The sequence below is a fragment of the Akebia trifoliata genome, chromosome 13 (assembly GCF_017979445.1).
Source record: "Akebia trifoliata isolate Shusen 1 chromosome 13, ASM1797944v1, whole genome shotgun sequence".
Taxonomy (NCBI): domain Eukaryota; kingdom Viridiplantae; phylum Streptophyta; class Magnoliopsida; order Ranunculales; family Lardizabalaceae; genus Akebia; species Akebia trifoliata.
The window spans coordinates 6725952-6739080 of NC_141387.1; the positions used below are offsets into that span (position 1 = coordinate 6725952).

Sequence of the window (13129 nt, forward strand, 5' to 3'; positions counted from 1 at the left end):
CCCATATATATATATGTGGGTCGGGTTCCTGCAACACACATTGCGACACACATATAGATAACGTGTTTGTCTTATATGGGCAAAAATGTTTGGAATGGGCTGATTTTTTGTGAGGATGACCTCTGTGATGAGGGGATCATCCTGGAAAAAAATCATCCCATTCCAAAACTTGTAACCCCATCAAAATTGATTTACAAAAATTGGACGGTCTATAATTTTTCAACAAAAATTGAACGGTCTAGAAGTTTCATAATGAGCTGATTTTTGGCAAGGATGATCTCCTCACCACAGAGATCATCCTCACAAAAAATCAGCTCATTCCAAACATTTTTACCTATATAAGACAAAACACGTTGTTTATATGTGTGTTGAAATGGTTGTCGTTTGAACCTGACCCTATATATATATATATATATATATATATATATATATATATATATATATATATATATATATATATATATATATATATATATATATGGGAAATGTTCAGCACCCTAAGTTTTACCACACACTTTAACAAACGTTTTTTGTCCTCCATGGGTTAGAAGTTTTGGAATGAGTTGATTTTTGGTGAGGATGATCTCTATGATTAGAAGATCATCTTCCCCAAAAATCAGCCCATTCCGAAATGTTTAGCCCCATGTTTACACGTTGAAAAATCGTGGACCGTCCATTTTTTGTAAATCAATTTTGATGGGGTTAGAAGTTTTGGAATGAGCTGATTTTTGGTGAGGATGATCTCCTCACCATAGAGATCATCCTCACCAAAAATCAGCTCATTCCGAAACTTCTAACCCATGTAAGACAAAACGCGTTTGTTAAAATGTGTGGTAAAACTAAGGGTGGCGAACGGGACCCTATATATATATATATATATATGGGTCACGTTATTACGACCCCCTTTTGGACCCCCTTTGCGACACACCTTTTTGTCTTATATGGGCAAAAATGTTTGGAATGGGCTGATTTTTTGTGAGGATGATCTCTGTGATGAGGGGATCATCCTGGCAAAAAATCATCCCATTCCAAAACTTCTAACCCCATCAAAATTGATTTACAAAAATCGGACGGTCTATAATTTTTCAACAAAAATCGGACGGTCTAGAAGTTTTGGAATGGGATGATTTTTTGCCAGGATGATCCCCTCACCATAGAGATCATCCTCACATAAAATCAGCCAATTCCAAACATTTTTGCCCATATAAGACAAAAAGGTGTGTCGCAAAGGGGTCCAAAAGGGGGTCGTAATAACGTGACCCTATATATATATATATATATGGTCCCGTTCGCCACCCTTAGTTTTACCACACACTTTAACAAACGCGTTTTGTCCTACATAGGTTAGAAGTTTCGGAATGAGCTGATTTTTGGTGAGGATGATCTCTATGGTGAGGAGATCATCCTCACCAAAAATCAGCTCATTCCAAAACTTCTAACCCCATCAAAATTGATTTACAAAAAATGGACGGTCCACGATTTTTCAACGTGTAAACATGGGGCTAAACATTTCGGAATGGGCTGATTTTTGGGGAGGATGATCTTCTAATCATAGAGATCATCCTCACCAAAAATCAGCTCATTCCAAAACTTCTAACCCATGTAGGACAAAAAACGTTTGTTAAAGTGTGTGGTAAAACTTAGGGTGCTGAACATTTCCCATATATATATATATATATGGGAAATGTTCAGCACCCTAAGTTTTACCACACACTTTAACAAACGTTTTTTGTCCTACATGGGTTAGAAGTTTTGGAATGAGCTGATTTTTGGTGAGGATGATCTCTATGATTAGAAGATCATCCTCCCCAAAAATCAGCCCATTCCGAAATGTTTAGCCCCATGTTTATACGTTGAAAAATCGTGGACCGTCCATTTTTTGTAAATCAATTTTGATGGGGTTAGAAGTTTTGGAATGAGCTGATTTTTGGTGAGGATGATCTCCTCACCATAGAGATCATCCTCACCAAAAATCAGCTCATTCCGAAACTTCTAACCCATGTAAGACAAAACGCGTTTGTTAAAGTGTGTGGTAAAACTAAGGGTGGCGAACGGGACCCTATATATATAGGGAGGCGTTCGGCGCAAAACATTTTGACAAACATTTGTAAGCCGTCAGATTTAACGCAAATGAACGGATCAGATTCAATTTGACTATTTTATAAAATTATAAGATAATTACAGCGCCGTCCCTCATTTTCAGCGTAATTAGTGTGACGTCCCTCTCCTCTTTCAAACCGATCGAACGAATAAGGTTCTGTTAGACAGAACTGAACCTTCTCCTCTGTCGAACCCTCTCTCATTCTCACTCTCAAGTCTCGACAAAACCTCACTCTCTCACTCTCCCACTCTCTCTCTCTCTATCTCACTCACTCTCACTCTCACTCTCGCTCGAGCTCTCTCATTATACTCGGTTGTGTGACGGTCAAGCCCATTATACCAGGTATGAAGCAGACTTTACCATCATAGAATTGTTGTGTTAGACGCCATGGCAGATAGCTCTGCTGCACTTTCAGCTTGTATTGCTTAAAGAAATGAGAGACTCTATGCAAAGATTAAAGAAAGGGAGAAAATACCCATTTGACAATGTGAGAGAAAAACAATATTATTGAGAGAGAGAGAGAGAGATTGTATAACGAACCTTCTTATCGATGTAATCTGCCCAGAACCTTGTTTGGGATCTCTGGTAAGGATCATTAAGCAATAATGGAGATATTTCATTCCAAACCTCGTCAATGTATTCAACCACCGTGAGGGATTCACAAATGGGCTTCCCATTATGGATCAAAACAGGAACCTTCTTGTGGATTGGGTTCATCTTCAAAAGCAGAGGGCTCTTGTCCCAGAGATCTTCTTCTTTGTCTTCATATTTGATCTCCTTCTCTGCATAGAGATTTGACAATAAACTCCAAATCATGTATAGAGAGCTTGAGCGAGAGTGAGAGTGAGTGAGATAGAGAGAGAGAGTGTGAGAGAGTGAGGTTTTGTCGAGACTCAAGAGTGAGAATGAGAGAGGGTTCGACAGAGGAGAAGGTTCAGTTCTGTCTAACGTTCGATCGGTTTGAAAGAGGAGAGGGACATCACACTAATTACGCTGAAAATGAGGGACGGCGCTGTAATTATCTTATAATTTTATAAAACAGTCAAATTGAATCTGATCCGTTCATTTGCGTTAAATTTGACGGCTTAAAAATGTTTGCCAAAATGTTTGTCAAAATGTTTTGCGCCGAACACCTCCCATATATATATATATATATATATATATATATATATATATATATATATATATAGGGAAATGTTCAGCAGCCTAAGTTTTACCACACACTTTAACAAACGTTTTTTGTCCTACATGGGTTAGAAGTATTGGAATGAGTTGATTTTTGGTGAGGATGATCTCTATGATTAGACGATCATCCTCCCCAAAAATCAGCCCATTCCGAAATGTTTAGCCCCATGTTTACACGTTGAAAAATCGTGGACCGTCCATTTTTTGTAAATTAATTTTGATACTGTTAGAAGTTTTGGAATGAGCTGATTTTTGGTGAGGATGATCTCCTCACCATAGAGATCATCCTCACCAAAAATCAGCTCATTCCGAAACTTCTAACCCATGTAAGACAAAACGCGTTTGTTAAAGTGTGTGGTAAAACTAAGGGTGGCGAACGGGACCCATATATATATATATGTGTGTGTGTGTGTGTGTGTGTGTGTGAGAGCGGTTCGGCAGCCCTAAATTTGCCAAGTTTGGTGCCAAACATTTTTTGTAAATCACTTTTGATGGGGTTAGAAGTTTTGAAATAGGCTGATTTTTTGTGAGGATGATCTCTACGGTGAAGAGATTATTCTCACAAAAAATCAGCTCATTTTGAAACTTATAACCCTAGTTTACACGTTGAAGAATCGTGGACCGTCCTATTTTTGTAAATCACTTTTGATGGGGTTAGAAGTTTTGGAATAGGCTGATTTTTGGTGAGGATGATCTCCTCATCATAGAGATCATCCTCACAAAAAATCAGCTCATTCCAAAGCTTCTAACCCATATTTTGAAAAATGTTTGGCACCAAACTTGGCAAACTTTAGGGCTGCTGAACTGTCCCCATATATATATAGGGTCGGGTTCTTACGACTCATATTGCGACACACCATTTTGTCTTATATGGGCAAAAATGTTTAGAATGGGCTGATTTTTTGTGAGGATGATCTCTATGGTGAGGAGATCATCCTTGCCAAAAATCAGCTCATTATGAAACTTCTAGACCGTCCAATTTTTATTGAAAAATTATAGACCGTCCAATTTTTGTAAATCAATTTTGATGGGGTTAGAAGTTTTGGAATTGGATGATTTTTTGCCAGGATGATCCTCTCATCACAGAGATCATTCTCACAAAAAATCAGCCCATTCCAAACATTTTTGCCCATATAAGACAAAATGGTGTGTCGCAATATGAGTCGTAATAGGGGTCGTAATAACATTGTTCATATATATATATATATATATAGGGTCCCTTTCAGCAACAAACATTTTAACAAATATTTTGGCAAAACATTTTTCAAAACATGGGTTAGAGGTTTTGGAATGGGCTGATTTTTGGTGAGGATGATCTCTACAGTGAGGAGATCATCCTCATCAAAAATCAGCCCATTCCAAAACTTCTAGCCCCATGTTTACAAGTTAAAAAATCGTGGACCGTCCATTTTTTGTAAACCATTTTTGATGGGTTAGAGGTTTTGGATTGGGTTGGTTTTTGGTGATGATGATCTCCTCACTGTAGAGATCATCCTCACCAAAAATCAGCCCATTCCAAAACCTCTAACCCATATTTTGATAAATGTTTTGTCAAAATGTTTGTTGCTGAACATTTCCCATATATATATATATATATATATATATATGGGGATGGTTCAGATGCCCTAAAGTTTGCCAAGTTTGGTGCCAAACATTTTTCAAAACATGGGTTAGAAACTTTGGAATGAGCTGATTTTTTGTGAGGATGATCTTTATGATGAGGAGATCATTCTCACTAAAAATCAGCCTATTCCAAAGCTTCTAACCCCATCAAAAGTGATTTACAAAAATTGGACGGTCCATGATTCTTCAACTTGTAAACTAGGATTAGAAGTTTCAAAATGAGCTGATTTTTTGTGAGGATGATCTCTTCACGGTAGAGATCATCCTCACAAAATATCAGCCTATTACAAAACTTCTAACCCCATCAAAAGTTTGCCAAGTTTGGTGCCAAACATTTTTCAAAATATGGGTTAGAAGCTTTGGAATGAGCTGATTTTTTGTGAGGATGATCTTTATGATGAGGAGATCATCGTCACCAAAAATAGGCATATTCCAAAACTTCTAACCCCATCAAAAGTGATTTACAAAAATTGGATGGTCCACGATTCTTCAACTTATAAACTAGGGTTAGAAGTTTCAAAATGAGCTGAATTTTTGTGAGGATGATCTCTTCACCATAAAGATCATCCTCACAAAAAATCAGCCTATTCCAAAACTTCTAACCCCATCAAAAGTGATTTACAAAAAATGTTTGACACCAAACTTGACAAACTTTAGGGCTGCCGAACCGCTCCCATATATATATATAAGATGCATATAGACAATATAGTAGAGAATATAATATAGTAAAGGATTGGGTGAAGCCGAGTAGAACATTATTAGGCCCTAGCTCCATCCAGGATTTAATGGAAATTTTAGAACTTGAACTTGCCTTTGAGTGTTCATGATCAAGTCCCTCCATTAATACAATATTGGGTCATGGTAGCAAGGTCACTCTCTCATTTACAATAAATTATCATATATTTAAGCAAAGGATATTCATGTGATAAAAGTATACCAATGAGAAAGAAGAAAGTTTATAGACGAAAGGAAATATTTGAAAGAGGGAAGATTACATGAAAAAGAAAGATTCTTTCATAAAGATTTTACAACACAATAAGATTCCCTTATTAGAAAATTTCTATATTTTCGGTTTCTTGTAATATAGGAAACTTTCCCTTGTAACAACTGTAACAAAACTCTATATAATACAATACACATATAACCTCCTTTCTCACAATTGTGAGAGAGCTTTCAAAGCCTATCTTGGCTTCTTTACATACTTCAAAAATGTGAAAAAGCCAACGACAATGAAGACAACTAGATGTGAAAATAGAGGTCGAAAGGTATGTAGATTCATATACAATCAAGAGGATAAATGTTAGAGAAAAAAAGAAGGGCGGGGGGGGGGGAGAGATGGTAAGGCAAATATTTGTATTGTATGGAAAGTAATGGCACAACTTGTTGACTTTACAAGGCTACATTTCCTTACAAAGGAAGACCCAAAACAACATGGATGGACTCAAAGTCCCTAAAATACCAAATTGGAGAGGATTTATTTTGGGTTTGTCCTTTGAATGTGATCGAAATCATAGTCCTTTTTCGAATGATTTTATGAAATAATTTATGGGTTACTATGAAATTTTCCTTAAGATGTCACACTTGGGCAAATATTTTGGGAGAATAAATTTAAGGCCAGAGGATAAGATTTTGGATTCGGATTAGATGGAATAATCTTAGAAGCTTTAGATGACTAAATTTTTAGAAAGAAGATTTAATAGCAACAGTTGAAATAAAGCTAACTTATTTTGAAGGGAAGAATATGGTCTTTATGGTTCCAAGATGAGTTTGATATTTTAGGATTTTAATGTTTTAGTAAAATTAAAATTAAAATTATGTTTCAGAAAGCAAGAGAGAGGAAATATGATTAGTTATAATAAAGTAATTCAATTATATTGTTAATTTAAAGAGAGATTTATGTGGAAGACCTAACTGTTGCATTTTTATTTTCAAAATTCCTTTGGAGCCTTGACAACTCCAAGGGAACCTTACTTTATGAAGTTTGTTACTGAGCAACCTTGAAGTGAGGATAAAATTCAAATTGATGCATTTATTTGCTACTCATAGCCTTCGAGTGGATCCTAACCACATCAATTTGTGAGGCTCAAAAACATGATATGATGCCACATGATTATAAAGGAAAAAATTCTAAGAACTTTGAAAAAAAAAAGTTAGTTTTCACCATTGAATTTTAGATTTTAATTTGGGTGTTTGGTACCCATCCATTTTCAACACATTCGATAAAGTTCAAAAAAGATTTTTTTTTTCAAATTTATTTCTTTTTAATCTGATTATTTCGATGAAATCTAGAAGTATATGATGTTGGATTTCCAATTTGATAATCCATGTGCGTATTTTTGAAATCTTATTAAGTTAGTCATGCTAGCCTAATTCATAAGGTAAAGTTTTGTTTAGTAACAACCTTGATAAATTAAGGGAGTTTTTGTAATAAAATTGGTTTGCCCGGTAAATCTCTCCAATTTAAAATCATTCTTTTGTAATCTCAAGTTTGAGGTTCACCATCAAACACACGATTGAGATGAAAGGAAAAAAAACACCTATTTTCTAGAGGTCAAATGAACACCTAATTCTGTAAGGGATTTTTTTTTTTTTTTTCTTTTCTTTTCTGAATCCATCCCAACCATTTCGTTTTTTTCAAAGAAAAATGGAAAAGATTTGAAGTTATCGACCAAATGAACACCTAAGATCATAGTCACCAGAATCTCCAATTTATTGAAAAAGTCGTGATTAAAACATGATCTTTTACTTCACCGATTTAATCATGACTTTTTTAATAATACGTGACTTTATGAACTTCACAATTAAATTACGAATAATATGTAAAATAATGAGGATGCAAATGAGAATGACATTGATTTGGTGTTTTTGACGTTTTAATGAATCCTAATTTAAACACATGAATGTTGTTCTTTTTACATTTTGAATATTATAAACTTTTAATATGTTGTGAATCTGTGGTTGCTTGTTATGGATGGATGCATAAATGATATCAACATGAGAATTCTTGATTTATCATTTTAGTTTAATATGGAAATTGATTATTTAATATGGAAACACCCGTTAGTAGAAACGATTACATAGCCCTAACCTAGCTTGATATTTTTGCCTTGCTGACTTATTCTCGAACCTTGACTTTGGTGTCAATGCCTAGGATAAGAGGATATACTACCTAGGGATTCCCCAAATAGCATATGGCTGTGTGAAGCATGTACATTGTTGCCATAGGAAACTTGTCTTTTCCTCCCATCACAGCTGTACATTGTTTCAGCTTAGAAAAGTCCTTGAAAAAAAAATTAAGGGATAGATATGAAGTAGTCCTCTGTAAATTATAAAATTATCCTCATTTTTTATGGAAGTCTTGCACCCCATTTGATTTATTGAAGGGGACGTTTTTGGAAAGAAAAAAAGTACAACAACATTAATGATTAATCAGACAAAATTTCTAGTATCCAACAACTTTAGACCCACAACATCCAACTTATGATGGAGATGAGAAGTTATTCCTTGGTATTCCTTATACAAACGAATCCCTGACTAAGGTTAATGAATCATTTTTAGTGATCCATGATCATGTTTTCTTTATTTAATGGATCGTTTTACTAATTGTTATACTCACCAAAAGCTAATGTTGGTATTGATATCATCATCATTAAAAGTTTGGGGTCAACTAAACAAATCTTATTCCTCATTAAATTTTGATTCGTGTTACTGGTGCCCACCATATATGCTTCTTGCGCCCACTTAAGTTTAAAAATAAAAATAGGAAATTACATTTTTACCCTACTCTACACTCCCATCATCTTCTTCATCTATCAATCGAAAAATCCAAACCATCTTCTCTATCCATTTCTCCTTATTCTCCATCATGAAACACTAAAACTTATAAGCTTTGAAATTAAATGCTGGAAAAGTTGTTTGTTTATATATTAAAATAGTGTTGAATTCATTAAAATCAAGCGTTAAATTCACAAAATCCTACTTGTTACATATTGCTGAAAATTGATAAATTGTCTATTTTACCCTTACAATCACATATGCCCGAATATTAGCCAGTTGAAAAGAAAAACCCTTGCCGACATTATAAAAAGTGTCTTCATACTTGCAACTTCTCTTATATAAAGATTAAGCTATAATCCAACCTTACCATGCATCTCCTATCATGGTATTAAGGAAACAAACATCATCATTGAAATCATTGATACCTTATGGCAAAGATTTATAGAACATGTTAAACGAATTTTGTTCCACCATTCAATTCAATTTTTTCACTTTTGTTGATCTTCCTCCTTTAGCTAGACAAGCTTTAGTGGGGGATAGGTTGGAATTCCCCATGTCTGGGTTGTAAATTAATTCTTTTGTTCATATTAATAGAATTTCGCCTCACTAAAAGAGGAAAAAAAATTTTTGATCCAAATCCATTTTTTCTATTATTACCACGATAAAAAACAAAATCGACATTTTTAGTTTGAAAATGCTTATCAATATCTAATAACCTAAGCTTCTACTGATATCTATAGACTCATAATTGTTTCCCAAATTTTGAATTGCCATTAGGTCCAACACAATTTTCATTTCCTTTCATGCTTCTAAATTACAATATACACTACCATGGTTAACCATGCTCCATATATGTGCAGACAACATGGTTCAACATTCTTCATTCTGCCATTAAAACTATAGACCAGTTACAGCCAATTTAATAGTTGATCTAGATAGATTATACAGAAAGTTGCTTTGCTATGGTACGAAAATTTCAGTCATTGTCGATGTATTCTCAAGTAATGGATGTAATAACACATGAATTCCCCTTCTTACTTAGCTAAAAAAATCAGGCAAGATGGATCTAGATCTATTAATGTTGATATTGGTAATTGGAACAGGCACATCCATTATGCTATACTATTGAATATGCCGAAATTCCATAGTCTGATGACCTAGAAATAAATATCTAATTTTCATTCTATTAGATATTTTCTGATTTGCAACAAATACAAACTAGCAGTCAAAAATTTATAGTGATAAGGATGGAGACACTGACTAACAAACTATACCCATGCGTCGAAGCAAGGTAGGATTGGGTCCCCATATGACTAAACAATTCGACGCGCTTTGCCCCAGCAATCTGTGGCCCCAAGGAATAGAACATGACAGGACTCCACTAGTATTTGTCCCAGTAAAATGGAGGGCCAGATTAGGGGACCCAACCGCATCATCTACGTTGTTGTGCATAGAGGGCCTACCCTGGCTTATTTCAAATAACAAGTAGCAATCAAATTTTTATATCCATTTTTCATCTATCTAAAGCAGAAAAAATCAAATAAAATTTCAATTTATAAAGACAGACACATAGTAGATACAATTCTTGGCTCAATTATAATTTGAACTTTTACTTTCATGCCCACAAAATAAGCCATGGTTCTTTACTTTGATAGGTTGCAAATATCTAAATTCTATTCTTTTTAGATTCTTTTTCAGAGCCATTACCTGTACTAAGTTGCAGTCTTCTCTGTAGCAAAAACCACCAAATCCACACAAATTATAAAGACAGATTACATCCCAATTACAATTATTGGCTGACTTATCACACACACACACACACACATGTATGCGTGTATTCCTTTGATTCTATATGCGTTAGAAGGGCTCATCCTCAAGTACCCAAAATCTCATTACCTTATCAAAATTAAAATAGGGAAAACAAAGCTAAAAGACATGTAACAATGACCAACCACATAAACTAAACACCCACATTCCAATAACAAATCTCCCCTCTATATTACTATACCCAACCCTTTCCCCTAAACCAGAAATAAATAAATAAAACATTATTAGCTCCCCATCTGATGTTCTTCCTTGAGGACTACAACATATATCTCTAATAAAACACCAATCCTACTAACAAAGACAATGTCATACATATATATAGTTACAAAAAACCAACTTACTAGACCAGGAGATGCAACCAACTTCTCTTAGATCCTTAGCGAAACCCTTCCAAGCATTGTTGATGTCTGAAGATGATGAGATGTAAAGGATCCGAGGTTCCTCTCAGAGCAAACAATCTTAATTAATCAGCCTTGTGAACAAAAATAATAGGCTGTAGTAGTGTTTGCAACTGACATGATCGCTCCGATCCGAACTCCTCCCATCGTTGTTCGACGCCAATTTCTTCCAACTGAAACCTAACTAAAGACTCCCAAAAAAAAAATTAATAATAAATAAGGAAGCTAATAATGATATCAATTTGATCATGAGTTAGATCAAATGAGTGATCGAAGACCCATAGTTGGAAAGATCAGGCCAAGCACCAACATTCATCGAATTCCAGTAAAGAGAGGAATCCAAGGAGTTGATCGCTTCTATTGGATTCTGATAAGGAACACTCAAATCCAACTTATTGTTCATAGATGGGTTTCTCTTTTCTTCCAATTTCACTTCTTTCATTATCGTCGTCATCGGATCACCTAATAAGGCCTGAAAATGATTAGTAGATTTAGTTTCCTTCAAATCTTCTAATTCCATAATCAAATTTCGGTGCTGAAAGCTCGAAGGAAACATAGAAGCCGTTGTTGTTGGAGTACTAGAAGTAGAAGATGAAGACCCAAAGAGCGAAAAGTTCGAAAGAAGCGAATTCGAAGTTATAACATCATGAATTTGAGTTGTAGAATTAAACCCAGATCTGTAATCCTCACCAATTGCACCACTAGTCATAGCTTCTGATGAAAAACCCATGCCCAAAGAATTGAATTGATGAGACTGAAAATCATACCCGGGATTGGGTACTCCATAAAACATGGAATTAACGTGGTTCAACGTCGTAGAGCCGTCGATCTGATTCGTAGAAGTAGTAGTAAGGGGAACTGATGAAGAATGATCAGATGAAGGCTTCTTGATCCTTTTATTCTTTCGACACCCTCCACCGACTGGAACGTTTCGTAACGTTCCGCCTTTAGTCCAATATCGCTTACAAGCCTTACAGAAGTGTCTAGGTTGAGATAAGCTGTAGTTGTTGTAGTAGCAAAACTTGGTGTTTGAAGAATCACAACGAGGGCATTTGGGTGATTGTTCTTTAGTTGGTTTCTCCATAATTCTAGCAGTTGGAGCCATTAACAAAGCATCACCTGTCTGCAAAAAGAGAGAAGAAAGAGAAAGTAAGAAAGAAAGAAATAAAGAGGAGAGAGAGAGAGAGAGAAAGAAAGAAAGAAGATGAGATGTTGCTTAAGTAAATATTACAACCCAATACTGCTTATATTCCCTTACAAGAGCTAAGAAACAAATGGGTCATGTTCTGTTAAATTATTGAGAGAGAGAGAGAGAGAGAGAAACCTGTGGCCATGGATTAGTAGTTGAAGAGATGGAGACACGTTCATAGTTACTCAACATTTTTGTTGTTCTCTAAAGGAATCGTCGAAAGTTGAAAAAATGGGTAAAGAGACAGAACAAGTGGCGACGTGAGTCCTTTGATGGGTTGAAATGGGAAAGATGGAGAGAGAATGAGAGAGAAGAGAAGACACACAAGAGGCTAACTGTTTGTTTCTTGGCTCTTACCATAGTTTTAAGACTCTAAAACAATAGTTAACTTGATTTATGACTCACGAGTTAACTCGGTCATATCAAATAATATAGATTCTAAAATTTGGAGATAATTTTTCAATATTCTAACACTAATAATTCTATTAAATTAAATATAATAACATAACTCAATTTAATTTCGAACTTGACTTAGTACATCTACGAGCTGGTCGAATTTTGCTATCTTTTTTTTGCCTCACTACTAGTCAATGTCACTGAAAGAAACATAGGACTAAAATCAATTAATACTTTATGATTATCCTCTGAATGATCAAAATAAGATATAAAAAAAATTTAAGATAAATTTTGTATTCTATTAATCTCTAATCTACTGATGCGGATGTGTGTACGGAATTATAGATGCTTATCATCAAGATACGAGTGAAAAGCATATGTGGTTATGTGTGCACCTCCACATCAATAGTAAATCGATGTCAATTGAAATGTCATTCCAACACCGCCCTACGTTTATGTAGTAAGGAATTAAGTTAGTCATGATAAGCCGACCTGGCAAAACATACGCGTTCTACACACTTCTGATCAACGGCTTTGTACCCTTGCCATTTCAATCACATACAGACCACGTATGTTTTGCCGTGTCAATTTATCATTAATCTCTTTGTTTTTTCTTTTTTCTTTCCAAACAAA

At 35.0% G+C, this 13129-nt stretch overlaps 1 protein-coding gene and 1 pseudogene across 2 annotated transcripts; both read right to left on the reverse strand.

Moving 5' to 3' along the window:
* Positions 1–2381: 2381 nt before the first annotated feature.
* LOC147387605 (putative glutathione S-transferase MSR-1 pseudogene) lies at positions 2382–2917 on the reverse strand (annotated as a pseudogene).
* A 7291-nt stretch (positions 2918–10208) lies between these two features.
* On the reverse strand, positions 10209–12414 carry LOC147387606 (dof zinc finger protein DOF1.4-like). Of its 2 annotated transcripts, none has more exons than XM_086421507.1 (2): positions 12236–12414; positions 10209–12034 (listed from the first exon to the last, which is right to left on the reverse strand). In XM_086421507.1, the coding sequence occupies exons 1-2, from the start codon at positions 12290–12292 to the stop codon at positions 11165–11167; spliced, it is 927 nt and encodes a 308-aa protein (XP_086277633.1). In that variant the 5' UTR covers positions 12293–12414; the 3' UTR covers positions 10209–11164. The 2 variants fall into 2 exon arrangements, with proteins under 2 accessions (XP_086277633.1, XP_086277634.1); XM_086421508.1 differs by lacking the exon at positions 12236–12414 and adding an exon at positions 12146–12197.
* Between the last annotated feature and the right edge of the window lie 715 nt (positions 12415–13129).